General features: G+C 39.2%; 1 protein-coding gene across 2 annotated transcripts in view; it reads left to right on the top strand.

Moving 5' to 3' along the window:
• Window positions 1-21443, top strand: part of ADCY1 (adenylate cyclase 1) — a 480535-nt gene that overhangs the window by 408801 nt on the left and 50291 nt on the right. For both annotated transcript variants that reach the window (XM_088445657.1, XM_088445656.1), the window contains one exon: window positions 15474-15590. In XM_088445657.1, coding sequence (XP_088301783.1) covers window positions 15474-15590 — 117 coding nt within the window. The remainder of the gene's footprint in view (window positions 1-15473; window positions 15591-21443) is intronic.

Raw genomic sequence — 21443 nt, 5'->3', positions numbered from 1 at the left:
TATATATATATGTATATATATATATATAGACACATACATACACACACACACACACACACACACACACACACACACACACACACACAGTACTGTGCAAAGGTCTTAAAGTGGTGTGGAAGAAAAGCTGCAAAATAAGAAAGCTTTCAAAAATAGAAGTTATCACAGATCTTCTGAGAACTAAACACAGATCTTCTGTTGATTTAGGCTTGCACAAATCCTTCTGTCTGTTCATGTGATTCCAGATAGACTCGATGATGTTGAGATCAGGGCTCTGTGGGGGCCATATCATCACTTCCAGGACTCCTTGTTCTTCTTTACGCTGAAGATAGTTCTTAATGACATTGGCTGTATGTTTGGGGTTGTTGTCATGCTGCAGAATACATTTGGAGCCAATCAGACGCCTTCCTAGTGGTATTGCATGATGGATAAGTACCTGATTGTATCTCTTAGCATTGAGGACACCATTAATCCTGACCAAATTCCCAACTCAATTTGCTAAAATGCAGCCCCAAATTTGCAAGGAACTTCCACTGTGCATCTCAGTGTTGCCTGCAGACACTCAGTATTGTACCGCTCTCCAGCCCTTCAGCGAACAAACTGAGTTCTGTTACAGCCAAATATTTCAAACTTTGACTCATCAGTCCAGAGCACTTTTCTGCACCCCAGTCCTTATGTTTTCCTGCATAGTTGAGTTTCTTGGCCTTGTTTCCACTTCGAAGGCTTTTTGGACGCAATTCATCTATTAAGACCACTTCTGGCAAGACTTCTCTGAATAGTAGATGGGTGTACCTGGGTCCCACTAGTTTCTGCCAGTTCTGAGCTGATGGTACTGCTGGACATATTCCAATTTCAAAGGAAAGTAAGCATGATGTGTCTTTCATCTGATGCACTAACTTTCTTTGGTTCACCACTGCGTCTAAGGTAATCAACGTTGCCCGTTTCTTTGTGCTACTTCAAAACAGCACATCTTAAAACCCCATTCTACTTTGAAATGTTTACCTGGGAGAGACCTTGCTGATGCAATATAACTACCTTGTGTATGACCTGTGATATGAAACTGTCTTAGACAACCTCACTTTTGTAGCAGAGTTTGGCTGTTCCACACCCAGTTTTAAGCCTCCTACATAGCCATTTCTGTTTCAGTTAATGACTGTTTCAACCTACAGATGTGTCCACATACATCTATCCTCCATGTGCTACAAGTCGCGCCACACAACAAGGAAACTGTGTGCCTCAGTGCCGAGCATCTATGTGACTTTTTACCTTCAAGTGCATCTTATTCACAGTGTTGCGAATAGCTAGCACAAGCAGCTTCTGCTGATTAAAATGATATGCAGCATGTCTGTGTGCATCTGCTGGTGTATCTGAATGTGAAATGCTACGTTACAGTGTCAGCACCTGTAACACTGTAGCATAGCGTATTGCATGCAGATACACCCGCAGATGCACAGAGAACACAGGCAGGCCGCATATCACATTAATCAACAGAAGCTGCTTGTGCTAGCTATTCGCATCACTGTGTGAATAAGATTCATTTAAAGGTAAAAATCCACACATAAAGACACTCTGTTCTACCGAGTCACGCCACAGCATGGCGCTATTAGAAGGGCTGTTTAACGTGCAAAGGAGGCTAGATGTATGAGGACACATCTGTACATATGAAAATGATAATCTTAATCACCTGTTTGGTATGATTGGTTAATCATACACCGGACTATAATCCTTCAAAATCCCTGACTTTGTGCAAGTGTACCTAGAAGAATTAATGCTATTTTGAAGGCAAAATATGGGGGGGGGGGATATGGTGTGAGGTTCCCCCTTATTTCAATGAACCAGCACCGGGCTCCTGGTAGAGGAAATACAGGGAAAAATGCATAGGGTTACCCCGTATTTCCTTCAACCAACACCAGGCTCCTACTAGCAGGGGAGTAATGCCAAAGCCAGACATACTGTATAGCACACATATGCTACATTGAACACATACATACAGTATTATGGCAAGATCAGGGTAAGGATACGAATCTTCTGGGGTAGAAAGGTGCACTTTCACACAGCAGCCAATTAGTAGCTCACCAGTCCAGAGCAGTGGCGTAACTAGGGCAGGGTGGGCGGGGTTCGTGCGCTGGGTGCCGTTGGACTGGCGGCGCGGGGGGGCGCCGCCGGCCACGGTACCGGCCCGTCCGCCCTAGTTAGCCAGTGTAGCACCGACCGCAATGAGTGCGGTCAGCGCTACACATTTACACAGGACCGGCACTAGACTTCCAGCGCCGGTCCTGTGCTGCACGCCTGAGCCCGTTCCCTCCCCCAGGAGGCGGGCTCAGGCTGTGCATAACACACGCATCGCTGGCGGCGATACGTGTGTTAAACAGCAGCCAAGGAGAGTCAGATAGACTCTCATTGACTGCTGCAGCACCCACTGCAAGAGCCGGACTTCCGTCCGGCTTCTGCAGTGGGTAATGGGACTGACGTCATGACGTCTGTCCCATAATGCTGAGCGCACCCGCCCGGGCCGGAGCGGCGTCGCGATCAGGAGCAGGAGCAGAGATTCAGGTAAGTATATTTTTATAGATATATATATTTTTTTTTCTTTTGTAACCTATCTGCACAACGGGGGAGGTGGGTGGCTACTACCGGGGGGACCTCTACTGCAGGAGGGGTGACTGCTACTGGGGGGACCTCTACTGGGGGAGGGGTGGCTACTACTGGGGGGGACCTCTACTCGGGGAGGGGTGGCTACTACTGGGGGGGACCTCTACTCGGGGAGGGGTGGCTACTACTGGGGGCACCATTGGGAGCACCTACTCTACTGGGGACTACTACTTGGGGGGGAACTACCACTGGGGGCATTATGAAAGGGGCCTGCTAGAGGCACTGCACTCGGGGGACCACTACTGGGGGCAATAATAGGAAGGGCCACTACAGGGGGCACTGGATAGGGGGGATCACTACAGGGTGCCTGCATAAGGGGACCACTACTGGGAAAACTGCATGGGGGGGGGGACTACTGCTGGGGGCACTATATAAAGGGCACTGCATAGGGGGGACTACTACTGGGGGCACCATATAAAGGGCACTGCATAAGGGGATACTGCTACTGGGCGCACTGCATTGTGGGGACTGCTACTGGGGGCACTGCATAAGGGGAACACTACGTGGGGCACTGCATTTGGGGGGGCCACTACTGGGGGTACTGTATAAGGGGCACTACTATGGGCCTGCATAAGAGGGACCACAACTGCATACTGGGGGTACTGTATAAGGGGTACTACTGGGGTTAAGGTGCATATGGATAGGAATGTTCAGCGTGAAAATAAAGGGGTGTGTCATGTTGACATGCCCCATTTTTAAGTGACCACGCCCATTTTTTCCCGCGCGCACATATCGGTGTGTTAGGGGGGGCTCCGTTTTCAAATTTGCCCTGGGCTCCAAATACCCTAATTACGCCACTGGTCCAGAGCCTTTGTACAAGCAGCCGCAACTAGTTTTATTTAGCAGCATAAAGATAAATAAAACATAAAAGAAGTCTGGCCTGTCTGGCTCCAACTAAACAAGTGATTCCCTCTCTCATTGTGGAGGACCCGAACATCCCTCTTACAATGCAATAGTAATAGCACGGTAGTTACAGCCAGTAATCAGTGTCTCTCAATAGGCCTGCTGCCTTTTTGTCAGGTAGTGAGAGACTAAGACTAGCATCTGACACACCTTATATCAGCCTCTCACAGATGTTCTGACAAACAATTGTTACCAAGTAGCTTCTGCCCACCAGACAGAAGCTAGGAATCTAGGGCGCATATAGTGCCCATTTACAACTTTCCTTTGCTTTTATCACAATACACACACACACTTTAATTTACTTTGGGAGCCTTAGATACTGCAGCAGGTCATTGATGGGGGGATGGAACTGGGAACATTGCATCATTAGGCCCTGCCCCCTGCAGCATAATGGTGTGAGTTGTTCATCTATGGCACAGGTTCTCAAACTCAGTCTTTAGGATCCCAAACAGTGCACACTTTCCAGGTCTCCCCACAGAATCACAACTGAAATAATTAAGTCCATCTGTGGATCTTTTAAAATGTGTCAGTGAGTAATGACTACACCTGTGCAGCTGCTGAGTGACCTGGAAAACATGACCTGCGTGGGGTCCAGAGGACAGAGTTTGAGAACCTCTGATCTATGGCGAGTGAGTGGGGCCAAAATTATACAAATCGCATAGAATCACATGAAATTGGCTCCATCCCCACTCACAGACTAGCAAGTCGCTGCATAATGCCACAAGGAACTATGGCCCTGATTCAGAGCCGGACGCTCTGACCAGAGTGCTTGCTCTGAATCAGGGCCCTCCTCCATTAAAATGGAGCGTCCTCCTGGATGCTCGTATAGCTGTGGGTCACCACCCACAGCATATACGAGCGTCCAAAAAGATGGTCGCGATGGTCTTGACCATCGCGACCATCGGACTTGCGAGGGAAACCCTGCGGTCGGGTTTCCCAGCCACAAGCCCTGGAGTGATTTTGGCTCTATCAGAGCTAAACTCACTCCCACTGACATCACTAGTGATGTCAGTAGGGCCAGCTTCAGACGGTAGGCGTTCCCATGGGAACGCCTCCGTCTGGCAGGCACGCCCCCGGCACGCCCACCAAAGGGGGCGTGCTGTCAATCAACATCGACAGTACGCCCCCCTTTGGTGCGAGACCCCGAGCGATGGAAAGCCCGTCGCTCGCCGGGTCTTGCGCATGCGCACGACGGAGCTCCCTCCGTCGTGCGCATGCGCAGTGGGGAACATCGACCCACTTCCGAGCGTACTGCCGCTCGCGAGTGGGTCTGAATGACCCCCTATGATCGTGGGCAAAATAAAATTGGTACTTATGTGGGAGTCTCTGGGTACTCAGAACCCCCCCACCTGCATTTGCACTCTATAAATAAAGGCTAATAACAAAGTACTCAGAGGACACACAAATTTTACTGAGGTATATGTGATCTAGAGATAATTTAAAAGGTGCATAAGAATATAGGTTACTTTTTAATGTTTGTTGCAATTAAATATTTACATTTTCTAATTTTATTTTTTCACTTGTGGACTTTACATAGAATTAATTTTATTTCCATAAAGTATATCTTTTTCATTTTAGAATTGTTAATTTGATTTCCATTAAAAAAAAGAAAAAGAAAAAGTGATATAGTGGATTATTAGCAGCTGACATAAAGGGACACTGCCAGAACCCCTTAAGAAAAGCAAATGGACAAGGAATAAATGTCTGCGCTTATAACCACTATAAAAAAATACTCCTTAAAAGCTGTTTTGACAATTTATTGGCAACATAGTAATAAGAATATCAATAACAAAATAGAACTGCTGTTCCTAGGATATTAATTACAATGTTAGATAAACTGAAAAAGTAGATCAGTGCACTGAGTAATGATAAAAATGAGTATCCAAAAAGAAAGTCCCAACTAATAAAAAAACATGTATCTGAAGAATGACTCATATACAATAAAAAATAGTCCTGTTTATCAAGATGTATGAGTACATGATTAAATTCAGTAAAAAGATATGTATATACACATCATATATAATGGTGTATTGGTAACCTTCCCCCACATCCAAGGGGGTAATCTCCAGCAAATGGAACGGAGTAGCAATGTCACTCACCACTCCCTTGGGTGGAAAAGCACAGGTTTCCAGAAATCCTGGCTTGCAATTAACCCTTGTTTGGTAATCCGATTTAATATAACTCCTTTGGTGTTGGAGTGAATGGTAAAACAACATGGTAGGTCTCCAGCAACTTGAAGCCCACTGATAATCCACGCGCTGTGCCAGCAGAATAAACACCAGCAGTGCGCGGTCAGCCTCCGGCAGTGCGGCCCGCTTGTGACTCCACTCTGCTATCTCCTTTACTTTCAGCTCCCGCTCAGTATAGGATCGAAGGAGGACCCAGACAGCAGCACCAGCAGCTGAACAGTCAAACCCAAAGTAGGTATGCTGGTTATAAATGGAATACAGCGTCTGAATGGAATACTCCAGTGCAATGGCCTTGATGAATCCCAGCAATACTGCAGATACTAAGATGTACCCTTAACTAGTTTCTCCCCTCTCACAGGGATTTTATCAAAAGGTCATATCAACCCTGTGCACATAGGAAGGCTATTTAAATGAGTAAGCGCCAATCATATCCTACATGCAACAGCAGTTGTCAATTAACTCTTCTTTAGTTAGAAATTAGCTGAACAATCCACACATTCAGAGTTCACCTATTAAAAACAGCTCTTAAAGGATATTGCTCATAGGAAAATAATGTAACTTAATTAATTCACATACATATATACCATATAATATATAAAACCACTAGATCCTCTGTTGAGTGAAAAATCTACTAATAATAAACATAAAAATAAATATAAAATCTTATTAATGAGAATATATCAATTGAATACAGAAAAATGTATCCAATATGCATAAATATGTATCCAAATATAAACTCATATGCATACATAAATACACACCCACAAATAAGCATGTGCTTGAATGTACACAAACATATAATAAGACAGAAAAACAAAAGGAAATAATGAAAGAAAGCGAAAAGATATAATGAAAAAAAGAGGAATAAAATATATATACTGTGTCAATTCTAACACATCCCAGGTGCTATAAATATATCATTCCTATAAATTAGGGAAATGAACAGATAAATCTGGTCTAACCATGGACCGATATGAACACCAAATCTATTGAGAACATAATTCTACCCCAGCCTTCTACCCCCATGTTACAAAATCAGAAATCAAGTTTGACAGTTTCATTCAACCCCTCTGGAAACAGAGTTCACAAGCAGTATATCCAGAAGCTTCTCGGAAACACAATTTACAATATCTCAACCCTCTTGGAGTGGGGGGGATTGATTTTATACCTATTAACATAAGACCCTTGGGGACACTCGAATGTTGTAACTTGAAGTGTCTAGAAACACTGTGTTTTTCCAAACCATTTAAAATGTTCCTACAATGTTCTAAGAACCTGGTTTTTAATGATCTAGTTGTACGCCATACATAATGTAATTTACAGGGACACTGTAACAAATATATTACATCAATGCTGTTACAATTAATAAAGGACTTAATTGGAAACTTGGTTTCAGAGTGTTTAGAGAATAAAACTACAGGTGATGCACCATGACTGAGCACATTTGAAGCAGCCCACAATCTTAGAGGGCCATTTTGATGTCATAGAGGACACTTCTGTTTTCTTTTTAAAGAAACTGGGGACCAATAAGTTCTTAAGACTATCTGCCTTTTTAAAGGCAATTGTTGGTTTGACATCCAATTCATTCTTCAAGATAGTGTCTAAATGTAATATTTTATAATACTTATCAAAAATCTTACGAATTTTATAAGAGCAACTATTGTATTTGGAAATAAAGATACTAGACTTATCAATATTAGATTTCTGTCTTCATTTATTAGAATATTCTAAAAAACATTACGATCCAAATCTTCAATTTTTTTCAAGGAACCTCGTAATAATGATTCAGGGTAATTTCTATCCTTAAAAATATCAAGAAGATGCACAGCTTGTTCAGAAAATATATCTTTGGAAGAGCAGTTGCGGTGTAAACACCTAAACTGGCCTGACGGGATGTTATCCAACCATTTTTTGTTATGATTACTTGTATAATCAATATAATTATTTGTATCTACTTCTTTATGGTGGGTACTGGTTTGAATTGCGCCATCAGTAATGGTGAGCCTAATATTTAAGAAAGTGATGGTGGAAGGGTGAAAAGTGCTAATGAATTTAAGATTATAATCATTGTGATTCAAAAAATCCAAAATTTCTAATATGGAATCATCATCACCATCCCAAATAAAAAACAAATCATCTATAAAACATTTATAGAGGACCAGGTTTGCGCCGAATCTCTCCCCAAGATTAAACGCTCCTCAAGATTATATGATATGGTATATATGTATGTGAATTAATTGGATAACATTATTTTCCTATGAGTAATATCCTTTAAGAGCTTTTTTTATTAGGTGAACTCTGAATGTGTGAATTGTTCAGATAATTTCTAAAAAAGAATAAGTTTACTCAGTGCACTGGTTGATATACTTTTTCAGTTTATCTAACATTGTATTTAATATCCTAAGAACTGCAGTTCTATTTTGTTAATGATATTCTTATTACTATGTTGCCAATATATTGTCAAAACAGCTTTTAAGGAGTATTTTTTATAGTGGTTATAAGCGCAGAAATGTATTCCTTGTCCATTTGCTTTTCTTAAGGGTTCTGGCAGTATCCCTTTATGTCAGCTGCTAATAATCCACTTATGATCCCTGGTTAAAGGGCGCACCACTATATCACTTTTTCTTGTATATATTTTTTTGCCTTGTGGAGCAGCCCTCTCTCTAGTGATTTTATATATATATATATATATATATATATATATATATATACATACAGGTTGAGTCTCCCATATCCAAAATGCTTGGGACCAAGGGTATTTTGGATATCGGAATACTCCATATTTTGGAATAATTGCATACCATTTTGAAATGTCTCAGGAATAGGGCCCAGATCTAAACACAGAATGCATTTATTATTCATATACACCTTTATATACACAGCCTGAAGGTTATTTTATACAATATTTTCAATAATTTTGTGGCTCAAACAAAGTTTGTGTAGATACATGAAATTCATTTATATGTCATATACACCTTATACACACAGCCTATATGTCATTTTATACTTTATTTTTAATAATTTTGTGCCTTAAACACAGTTTGTGTACATTGAACCATCAAAAATCAAAGGTTTCATTATTTTAGACATGGTAAAAATATTCTGTATTTCGGAATATGCCGTATTTCGGAATATTTGGATATGGGAGACTCAACCTGTATATATATATAAATATATATTTTTTATATATATACTTTTTTTATACACTCTTTTTGGATCCTCTGTTGTTGGGTGTTTAATCATGTCCCTTAATTGTTGTAATGAGAGAAGTAGGAGGAGACAGAATTATTTTAATGAACCAATATGTAACACTGATGTTGATGGAAATGAAGATCTTTTCAGATCATTCTTTAAATTGGAAGATCTCTTGAAAACTGAAACTAGACATTGGCTTGACATGTGCATGCTACAGAAATATATTACCAACAATATTATTCCTAGAGGGTTAAGAGTATTCAAACATCTTCCTTTCAGGATGATTCTAACTTTGGTGAAAAATGGGACCATATATTGGATCAGTGTTCAGTGTCATTAATGAAATTGAAATTTTTAATTGAATATAGGGATCTGAAAGTCAAAGAGACTATTGAAGAGATTGACAAAGAAAGAATATTACTTGAAACTCATAAAGATCATTCATTTGTTTAAAGAGAGAGATTTACTAGTTAAACAGAGGGTAGAGAAATTTGAGAAAGATATCATTGACAGGAAAAATGCTAAATTTATTAGAGATCAGTGAGACTATCAAAACAATAGAGTTAGAACATACAATAAAACCAATACAATTAAAATTGGGAGAGATAGAAGTTACTCATTTAGGGACAAAGGATCCTCTAATGAATACAATAAGCAAGAACATTTGATTGACCCTAATGATGAAAAACAAATGAATTCACCCAAGATCTCTTCCACTAAACACCCTGAGGTTGTTAGACCTAGATTAAATCAAACCAATAGAGGGAGACAACATTTTTTTCAGTCCAACAGAGGGAGGGATCAGAATTACAGACAAACACAGAGGATGCAACTATACAATAGATACAGCCCCCTACAAATAGATACTCCAAAAACAAGAAGAAGCTCAGATTTAGAGGTACACGAGGACGAATGGTTTCAAAAAGAAATAAAATCCAAGAAATTAGTTAAACTAGTAATCAACAGGGATCTTTACAACCTGTCCTCCAGAGAACTAACCCCTGATCAAACTAAATTACTTATGAAAGGTTTAAATTTTGCTCCTTCTTCTAAGCCAATTTTTTTTTATTTATTTGTCGAGTTAAACCGTTTTATAGGGAGTGTCTGTCGTAAACGTTATTTTGCAATGAAAAATAAAAAAATCTAGAATAGATGCTTTCCCAATAGTATTGGATGAAAATAATACTGAGGCTTTGATGGATTTGAAATCCTTGATTGATGAACAAGATGATATTAATAATGACATGTCAAGCACTCAGGGGATATCTCCAAATTCTCTAAGAAATCACAATTTTCCCAGTACAATACAAGAATTCATGTATAGATGCTTTATACAAACAAACTCTTGAAGATTTTAGAGTTATGTGCGAAAAAGAACAGATGGTTTTCAAATATAAAAATAACCTTGCTCCTAATGAAACAGCAGCAATTAAGGAGTTAATCTCTGATCCTGAGATTATCACTAAAATGGCAGATAAGGGGGGGTGGGTGGGAATACAGGATACTGAGGTCTATTTTAGAGAAGCTATGCGGCAACTCTCAGATGAGACATTTTACACAGTCCTTCAGGATGATCCAACCAAGAGTTTTCAAAGAGAACTGAAAAATCTTTTGAATGATGCACTTGGTGGTGGGCTGATATCCAAGAAAGAATTTGAATTTTTGTTTCCTACACGTCACGTTTATTTACTACCACCACCCCAAAATTCATAAATCCCTGCACAATCCACCTGGTCGGCCTATTATTTTGGGAGTGGGTTCCCTCATTGCTAACTTATCTTTTTATGTTGATCACTTTTTAAAACCCCATGTTCTCACTCTCAGATCGCACCTTAAGGATACCACTGATTTTTTTTAACTGTATTTCTACCATTAAATGGTTACCACATTATAGGTTCCTTACATGCGATGTGTGTTCGTTATATAAGAATATACCTCATACAGAAGGGATATAAGCAGTGGAATCTTATTTACTAAATAATATCGAGATAGAGAGGGCACATTGTGATTTTATTTTATCATCTATTCACTTTATTGTGACTCACAATAATTTTATTTTTAATCGTACTCACTATTTGCAGTGAACCGGTACGGCAATGGGGACCAGGTTCGCACCGAGTTTCGCGAACCTCTATATGGGTCATCTTGAGGAGTGTTTAATCTGGGGGGAGAGATGCGATGCAAACCTGGTCCTATGTAAATGTTTGATAGATGATTTGTTTTTTATTTGGGATGGTGATGATGATTCCATATTAGAATTTTTTGATTTTTTGAATCACAATGATTATGATCTTAAATTCATTAGCACTTTTCACCCTTCCACCATCACTTTCTTGGATATTAGGCTCACCATTACTGATGGCATAATTCAAACCAGTACCCACCATAAAGAAGTAGATACAAATAATTATATTGATTATACAAGTAATCATAACAAAAAATGGTTGGATAATATCTCCTCAGACCAGTTTAGGCGTTTATGCTGCAACTGCTCTTCTTGATATTTTTAAGGATATAAATTACCCTGAATCATTATTACAAGGTTCCATGAAAAAAATTGAAGATTTGGATCGTAATGTTCTTTTAGAATCTTCTAATAAACAAAGACAGAAATCTAATATTGATAAGTCTAGTATCTTTATTTCCAAATACAATAGTTGCTCTTATAAACTTCGTAAGATTTTCAATAAAAATTATAAAATATTACTTTTAGACCCTCTCTTGAAAAATGATTTGGATGTCAAACCAACAATTGTCTTTAAAAAGGCAGATAGTCTTAAGAACTTATTGGCCCACAGTTTCTTTAAAAAGAAAACAGGTGTCCTCTATGATGTCAAAATGGCCCTCTAAGATTGTGGATTGCTTCAAATGTGCTCAGTCACGGTGCATCACCTGTAGTTTTAGTCAACATAGGACTTTATTTTTTTTCTCTAAACACTCTGAAACCAAGTTTCCAATTAAGGCCCATATTCAGTTTGAGGTGAAAAGTCCAGACTTTTCGCCTGCTGGACTTTTTGCCTCCTTTGCCTGATTTTCAGGCGGAAAAGTATCGCGCGTGTGCCCGCTATTTCCCATAATCAATTCCAAAGTAGGTGAAATCGGGAACAGGCAAAACTTGGATCAGGGAAAAAATATGGGAAATAATTGTAGTACCCCCCTAAAGATGTCCTGACCTCGAGGATCACTATGGGTACCCCCGTTTTTGCCTGCAGAAGTTGTCTATTTAAATAGATTCGGCAGGTGGTTATTTTTCCTGACGTTGAAGAAGTGATGCAGAAGAGCACATAGGTTTTTTTTTTTCATTTTTAAAAGTGGTCCCATCATATTTGAGGTACATGAAAATGGGGGTAAGCATATTTTTAAGACCCTAAAGGTAATTCTTTAAATTCTTAAAAAATACACCTGCCGCTACTCTGCGCAATGAAAAAAACACCTGCCACATAATTGGGGACCCCACTAGAATTAATTTACTTAGTTTGGCTTTTTTTTTTCATCCTAAAATTTAAAATAATTTTTTGGGGGTGTCCCGATTTTTATTTTGGCACATTTCGTTTTAAGGGGGCATTCCCAAGTGCAGGCTATTTTTTTTAAGCCTGCACCCCTAAACTCCAAATCTGCACTTTTTTTCACCTGCTATATGTAACTGAAAAATTTTACCTGTTTTTTGTAAATGACCTTTCACCCCATTTACAAAAAAACAGGAATTTTGGGGAAATATGCCTGGGACCCCCCTGAAGATGTCCAGACATGGGGGATCACTATGGGTACCCCCATTTTTGCCTGCTGAAGGAAGTTGGGGTTTGTAATAGCCGCGCAAGGTGCAATTTTGAGGCTATGAAGAAGTGGTAAAGAATAGCACTTAGGAATAGTTATTTTACCCCAAAAAAATAATTTATCAAATTTGGGGTACATGAAAATGGGGGTAAGCATTTTTTTAAGTCCCTAAAGTTATTTTTACAAATCTGCTAAATTGCATCTGCCTATTGTCCCCGCAATTAAGAAAGCCCATGCAGCATATATGGGGACCCAACCTGAATTAATTTGGATAGTTTGGCACTTTGGGCCTGATTCAGAGCCACTCATAAGCGGCAGCTCGTCCGCTCCGAGCGATGTTTGCCCGACTGCGCATGCGTACGGATCGTTATACGCATGCGCGAACCAGTCAGTGCGGCTGAAATTCATGTGCTCGCAAAATAGCGAATGCCTGCTAATTTGAGTGACAGGATGAGGCGTATGTGGGTGGTAACAGGGGAAGGTGCTTGAAAACGGGGAGTGGAGCGTTTTATGGGTGTGCATATTTAAAACTGCAGCATCATTGACCACGTCACTGGGTTTTTTTTAAGCCAGAACTGCTCGCAAAATTGTGGTAGCAAAAACCAACCACAAGAATAGCGAGCAGTTCATACCCTGTTCGATGTACTCGATTAATCTAATAAATAGCGGACATGACGGAGGATGCGAGCGGCCAGGGGGCGTAGTTTCACAAAAAACGACCGCAAGTTTTGTTCGCTCGTTCAGACCTAGAGGCGTGAACAGACCGCAAACAGCGAACGGTTCATTTGAATAGCCACCCCTATTTTCAGGATGAGCGAGCGCTAATTTCCGGCTCTGAATCAGGCCCCTTGTTCCCCTTTTATTTTTACCCCCAAAATTAAACATTATTTTTTGGGGGTGTGCCGAATATTTTAAACTTTTGTTGACGCAGTTTATCTTTGGGGGACTGTCTGAAGGCTAGATCTGGTGTTCATATTGGTCCATGGTTAGGCCGGATTTGTCTTTTCATTTCCCTAATTTATAGGAATGATATATTTAAAGCACCTGGGATGTGTTCGAATTGACACAGTATATATATTTTATTCCTCTTTTTTTCATTATATCTTTTTGCTTTCTTTCATTATTTCCTTTTGTTTTTCTGTCTTATTATATGTGTGTGTACATTCATGCACATGCTTATTTGTGGGTGTGTATTTATGTATGCATATGAGTCTATATTTGGATACATATTTATGCATATTGGATAAATTTTTCTGTATTCAATTGATATATTCTCATTAATATGATTTTATATTTATTTTTATGTTTATTATTAGTAGATTTTTCACTCAACAGAGGATCTAGTGGTTTTATATATTATATGGTATATATGTATGTGAATTAATTAAGTTACATTATTTTCCTATGAGTAATATCCTTTAAGAGCTGTTTTTAATAGGTGAACTCTGAATGTGTGAATTGTTCAGCTAATTTCTAACTAAAGAAGAGTTAATTGACAACTGCTGTTGCATGTAGGATTTGATTGGCGCTTACTCATTTAAATAGCCTTCCAATGTGCACAGGGTTGATATGACCTTTTGATAAAACCCCTGTGAGAGGGGAGAAACTAGTTAAGGGTACATCTTAGTATCTGCAGTATTGCTGGGATTCATCAAGGCCATTGCACTGGACTATTCCATTCAGCCACTGTATTCCATTTATAACTAGCATACCTACTTTGGGTTTGACTGTTCAGCTGCTAGTGCTGCTGTCTGACTCCTCCGTCGATCCTATACTGAGCGGGAGCTGAAAGTAAAGGAGATAGCAGAGTGGAGTCACAAGCGGGCCATACTGCCAGAGGCTGACCGTGCACTGCTGGTGTTTATTCTGCTGGCACAGCGCGTGGATTATCAGTGGGCTTCAAGTTGCTGGAGACCTACCATGCTGTTTTACCATTCACTCCAAATGATGAGTGTCTGATAGGAAGAACCTTGGACACTATTCAGGAACTGCATTGGAGTTTTCTCAACTTGGGACGCCATCCCTGGTTCCAGCATCAATCTTTCAGAGGTCTTTCCGTGCGTTGGATGTTCGCCGGTGTGATACCATCGCTAATTTTGGGACCCTCGTTTCATCTGGACATAAGCTGGTAAAATCTTTCCCATTGTTGGATTTACAACTATATCCCTAGTTACCTTGCGAGACATTACATCAGTGCCCATCCAGTATATTGCTGCAGCAATAGTGCCTATAGGATATTATGCATGCTTTATGAGGTTGTTATTTGGACCTCCATCTACTATCGCAGTGGATCCACAATATTACCACACAAAAATACATTTTGATATGTTTTTATTTCTATGATTGTATTGTTTTTATATTTATATTAAACTGCATCTATTATCAGCGCTGCATATTTTCTTTTCTACACGTTTTTTATTAGTTGGGACTTTCTTTTTGGTTACTCATTTTTATCATAACTCAGTGCACTGATTGATCTATTTTTTTCAGTTTATCTAACATTGTATTTAATATCCTAGGAACTGCAGTTCTATTTTGTTATTGATATTCTTATTACTATGTTGCCAATAAATTGTCAAAACAGCTTTTAAGGAGTATTTTTCATAGTGGTTATAAGCCCAGACATTTTTTCCTTGTCCATTTGATTTCCATAAAGTATATTTTTTTTCAATTTATAATTGTTAATTTGATTTCCATAAAGTATATTTTTTTGTTTTAGAATTGTAATAATATTAGTTAATATGTAAAATTTTTCAATTATAGGCAGAAGAGGAGAGAGATGACATGGAGAGAGTCAAATTAGATAACAAAAGAATTCTCTTCAACCTCCTGCCAGCGCATGTTGCACAACATTTTCTCATGTCTAATCCAAGAAATATGGTAAGTTTGTAAGCATCTAACATAGCATACAATATTATACCACAAATGAAAGAAAACCAATGTCATATTAATTACTGTCCTTAACTGTGTACTCTATATGTCCAAAATGTCCCGGTTTAGATCAGACAATCCCAGTTTGAGGGCTCTGTTCTTCCTTCCCGATCAATGACAGCTGTGGGCTGGAAGTTTGGGAGGTATGTTCTGTTCAATGCTGCTCTGCATAAAAGCAGCAGTGAATTAGGTGTCATGTACACCAGCCATGACGCGCTTGGTATTCAATTTGTGTTTTTAGAGAATTGCATTTGACAGGTGTGGTATAGCACTTTGGAAGCACACAACATAGTGGAGTCACCTGCATGTTACAATTCCCCAACTATAGATGTTGGGAGGTATGGTATATTTATATATTTTTTTTTATTTATTATCAACTGTAGATTTCCACCATGATGTATCCGTCATCTCTTGGCTGCAGGTTGCCATGTTGCTTCTTAGAATAGACACAAATGTCATAAATATGTGAGAAGCCCTTCAGTTGTCTGTAAGGCAGTAAGAAAGTAATATTTAACTTTTAATCAAAGTTGCAGTGTAATATCAGATTAACACTGAACACTTTATATTTCCTTAATGCTTCATATACCAAAATGTCAAGTTTTGCATTTAGGTTGAGTCCTTTCATTGTTGATTTAAAAAAAATTAAGCAAATTAAAATTTAGCTGTGACAGCCAGAAAAATTATTTATAACTTTACTACTTAGTTCTGGGCAGGACTGCCATAAGAAATTGTGGGGCTCAGTACAGATGAAATAGGCAGGGTCCCTCTTATGCTCCCACCTAGCCTTGGACCCATTGGATGCAAAGGTCCAATGAGCCCTGGCGATTGCAGGGTTACAGATGAAAGTAACCCTTTGAAGAGAGAAAAAGTCCATATGATTTATTAAAGAAAATATTGTGCTTACCTGCTATCTTTAAGCAGGTAAGCACATCCACAGTACTTCTGATCGATAGTCCCCAGCCATCGGGATCAGAGTCAGTCACAGAGGCACCTTTGGGGAGAAGGTAGCAGAGGCACACATGGGGAGGGGGTGACAGAGGCACACTTGGGAAGGGATGGATGTGAGAGCCTCCCTGCTTTATGTGCCCATGTAGTGCTTAAGAAAGAGTTCAAATAAATATCTATTGTGTATAATGTCAGGGGCGCGAAGAGGGGGTGACTTTATTTTTCTATGATTTTAATATACTTTGCTCTTCAGAATTGCATGTTTCACCGCTCCCATATGATATTGATATGCTGTATCTGTCACATCTGAGTACAGAGTGGCCGTAATAGGGTTATTCAGAGCCCTGTGCATATGGTGTGAGTGCAACTGATGTACCAATGCCTGGTGTAAAAGCGCTAATGTAGACTCTAGCTGCCTGGCAGCACAGGCTCCAGTCTGTCCCTCCTTGCTTGCAGTGCAGAGACAATGATCAATCCACCGCAGTACAAAGAAATATATCTGCTACCAACGATGGAGGACAATTTTGCAGCTCTATCGGCAGGATACCTCTTTACAAATATAGATTTACCACAAGTCTTTGTACAACTTGACCTTGCAGATGCGTCAAAGATATACAACAATCAACATGCACACAAAGGTTTTTCCAGTACAGCCATCTTCTCTTTGGAATAGCTTCAACTCCAGCAATTTGGCAAAGAGCATTGATAGTGCTGCAGTGACTGTTGTTATTATTTTTACAGGAAAATATGATGAAGATCATTTAAAAAAATCTTAAGTGCAAGCAAACCCCCAACTGTATTAGTATAAGCAGTTTCTGCTAATGTAAACTGACAACTACCTGGTCTTAAGGATAATCACATCTGTACACTGTTAGTAACCAGTGTTATTAATGCTGTGCATGGCTATTTTAAAGATTCCGGGTATCTGATTCCTGACCTGCTGCTGCTGCTGGTAAGAAAGTTCAGGAGCTGGAAAGAACCACCTCTTTCTGCTGCTGCATGCGGAAGCTCAGAGATGACTGAAGTGAGCCCCTCTTACACCACTGTCACTGGACCCTTGCAGGGACTTGTACTGGTTGTCTCTAAACGATGTTAGGAAAAGTAGAGTTGATACATTTCACAGCCTTAGTAAATGGGGCTGTTTCCTTAGAAACTATCACTTATTGAAATTCCATAAGTTTATCACCTCACCCCCAGGACACCCAATAATCTTGGGTATTGGGTCCTTGACAACAAATGTATCTTATTTTGTAAACTCATACTTACAGGGTCATGTGATGTCGCTACAGTCATACACTAGGGATACAATGCATTTCTTACAGAAAATTAGAGATATAAAAATGGAGAGATTCATAGAAATTACTTACATGTGACGTGGAAGCACTATATACCAATATTCCGCATGAACAGGGTATATCAGCAGTTTAGTATTACCTACAACAAGATCCATGTATGACAGGCATCATGTAATTTTGTATTGTCCACCATCAGGTTTATATTACACCACAATTACTTATCTTTTGAGTCACAATTTTATTTGGATAGCCATGGGAACCAGGTTCGCCATGAGTCTCACCAACCTCTACATGGGGAGTATTGAGGAGCGCTACATGTGGTGCTGCAAATTTGGTGCAAACCTGGTTCTTTATGGAAGATACATAGATGATTGATAAACCCCTTCCCAAATGAAAAAATCAATCAGTCACTTGTTTTGTTGATTTCTTAAACACAAATGATTTTGGTTTAAAATTGTAATTGTAATTGTCATGATACCAAATTAAATTATTTGGACATCACGTTAACCATTAGAAACAATAGATTATGTACATCTACGTATACCAAGAATGTTGACTGTAATAAATATCTCTATATATTAATATAAGCTGTCATTCTAACTACTGGAAAAATAACATTCCTAAAGGTCAATTCCTGCACTTGCGCAGGAATTGTTCCAGCATAGAGACCTTCTTTGATCAATCTGAGGCCTTATATGGGGCATTTATAGAACAGGAATATCCAAGTGAACTATTATATAAAGCACTGTTGGAAGTGAGGCAGATCGAGAGACAGACATTGTCGACTTCTAAAACAGAATTGTACTCAGGCCGAAGTAATAGAGATGCAATATAATTCTTCAGCCTCTGAATGAGTAGAAAAGTTATTGAAAAAACGTCTCCCTTCTGAAAATAGATAGGTACAATACCACTGAGTGGGATGGAAATAGTAAAGTGGTTTTCAGGAAGGCATATAGTCTGAAGCAGAAATTAGCCTTGGGACTACTTAAAAGTAAAGTTAATGTTTCCAGCGAGGAATGTGGGCTGTCTTAGTTGGCTCCTAAACCAGAAGGTTTCTTTAGATGTGGCCAAGATAAATGCTACACATATGAACATGCTGAACATAGGAGTAATACAGTAGTCTAATTTTCTAAACATAATAGATATACTGTTGATTCATTTTTGAACTTCCGTTATACTTATGGCATCTATGTTACTACATCTGGTTGTGCCATCCAATATATTGGCCATACCACAGATACTTTAAACATTTTTGGAACACCGACTGTGCGTTCTGAAGAATTTAAGAATGCACAGTCTACCTCGACATGCTTCCACATGCCTTGAAAGACGTTAGGATGAAAGTGATTGAACAAATTAAACCGACTTTCAGAGGAGGAGATAGATATTGATTACTGTGTATGAAAGAGGCGTATTGTATCTTTAAATTAGGGACTTTGGTTCCCTATGGGTTAAATGATACCATTGAACTCAACAGTGTATAATCTAACAGTGGATACATAGGTTGGGGGTGGAGGGTCATTGACTGATGGACACCCTAGTTCTCTAGGGAATCGTCATGCCCACATTAGCCCTTCTTCTACCACCATGCATCTCACTGTTTTTTAACATAGCTCTCCTGTATATTTGCCTTGGACAACTACTTACTACTTTGTAGTATTTGTATAATCCCCTCTCCCCCTCAAGCTCCCCACCACCCCATCCTACTAAGAGGCACTCCATTTTAACACTACAGGTTAGATATTTTTTACCCTTATAGAATGACAGTAATCCTATATCGGGGTTTTAGATGTCTGTCATTTTATGATTCCTACCTGATTACTCAAGAGTTCCTGTGCACAGCAGGGTTTCAGATCTCTGTTCACCTAGAATTTTCTTGTATTTTATGACAGATAAAACCTGTTTAACAATTAGGTTTACTTACCAGACACCAGAATGCCTAAATCAGTATAGTTAACTTATATACAACTGTTAGGTTGACAGGTGTTGTTCATATTTTACATATATACATATAATGTGTATACGTATATAGGTGTCGATCCATATTATAATAATATTTTAAACATGTACTTCATGCACATATATAAAATGAGTCCTGTAAACCCGGCACTCCTTGTTTGAAAAATATATAACTGCTCTGGTGCCTTCCTTAAGGAAAAATCCCACAGATACAAGAAGTAGATGAAAAGGCGGCACTCACAAGTCTTATCTTCAGTCACCAATATTTATTTATAATCCAACATATGTTTCGGGCAGAAGCCCACCGTCAGAGATTGTCATCAATCCCTGACGACGGGCTTCTGCCCGAAAAATATGTTGGATTATATATAAATATTGGTGACTGAAGATAAGACTTGTGGATGCCGCCTTTTCATCTACTATATATATATATATATATATATATAATATATATTTTCCAGTATCCGGCACTCTCTATGAAACCATATTAACTTGGTGCCACCACATAATAGTAAGTACTCACAAACCCCGACAGCAGTGTGGCACTCAGGCTTCATATGAAATGACTCAAGTATGGTGAGAGTTTCAATGTTTCAATTTATAAGATAAATTGTCTTCAGGATACAATAACATACAAAATTACTGACCTTTTATATAGACCCACCACCATCACCAAGTGACTGCTCCACAAACCACGTTGTTTGATCGGGGCTCACACCAATGACGTCATCGGCGACTGCCAGTGACGCATCTGCAAGTTCCCGGACGGCGCACACCACGTGCTCAGACAAAACAAACAGTTAACTAGCAACAAATTGTACATGTATTAATGTTACACTATCTCTACTATCTTAAAGGCGTCCGATCACAGATGTGTCACAATCTATGAAACAATCAGAGATTATTATTCTTCACTGCTATGTCAAGTCATTTGGCTTGGAGGGATCATATATATCAAACCACATAAATGTGTTAAGCGTTACCAAGATTAAGTAAATTCCATAACAAATCTAATTATTGGCCTACCATATCTCCAGTTTGGATATGATACCTCAAGATCTAAATTACCACATTAATATAATTACATTGAACTACATTAAAAATACTAAGTATTCGTAAACACATAGGTATAGAGAATATAACACACCCTAGTCTATCTAAAGGGACCTCTAGTCTAAACCCCTGGGTGTTACTTCCCTATAAATAGAACTCCTATAAAAAACATGATAATGGCAGATTCTCATTAAGCCCTTTGGGGGCTATAACATCCAATCTGAATATCCACTCGGCCTCGCGTTTAAGTAGTGTTTTATCATGGTCCCCACCACGACTTAATGGGGAAACATGGTCAATCATTCTATATCGTAACGTTGTTAAAGGATGATTACACTCCAAGAAGTGGCGAGCTACAGGTTGCTCACTGCTTTTCTTCAATAAGGCTGTTTTAATAGAGGTACGGTGAACCGCCATTCTCTCCTTAAATTTCCTTTGGGTTTTCCCCACATAGGATAAGCCAGATGATTTGATAAATAACATAGCTACTGTTACAAGTTAGATGATGTCAGATTATAATTACTTTACCAGTATATGGGTGACTGAATGT

This window comes from Taudactylus pleione, unplaced genomic scaffold (assembly GCF_031769625.1).
Source record: "Taudactylus pleione unplaced genomic scaffold, aTauple2 ptg000386l, whole genome shotgun sequence".
Classification (NCBI taxonomy): Eukaryota; Metazoa; Chordata; class Amphibia; order Anura; family Myobatrachidae; genus Taudactylus; species Taudactylus pleione.
The sequence above is the reverse complement of the archived record's forward strand: the minus strand, read 5'-3'. Positions and strand labels throughout refer to the sequence as shown.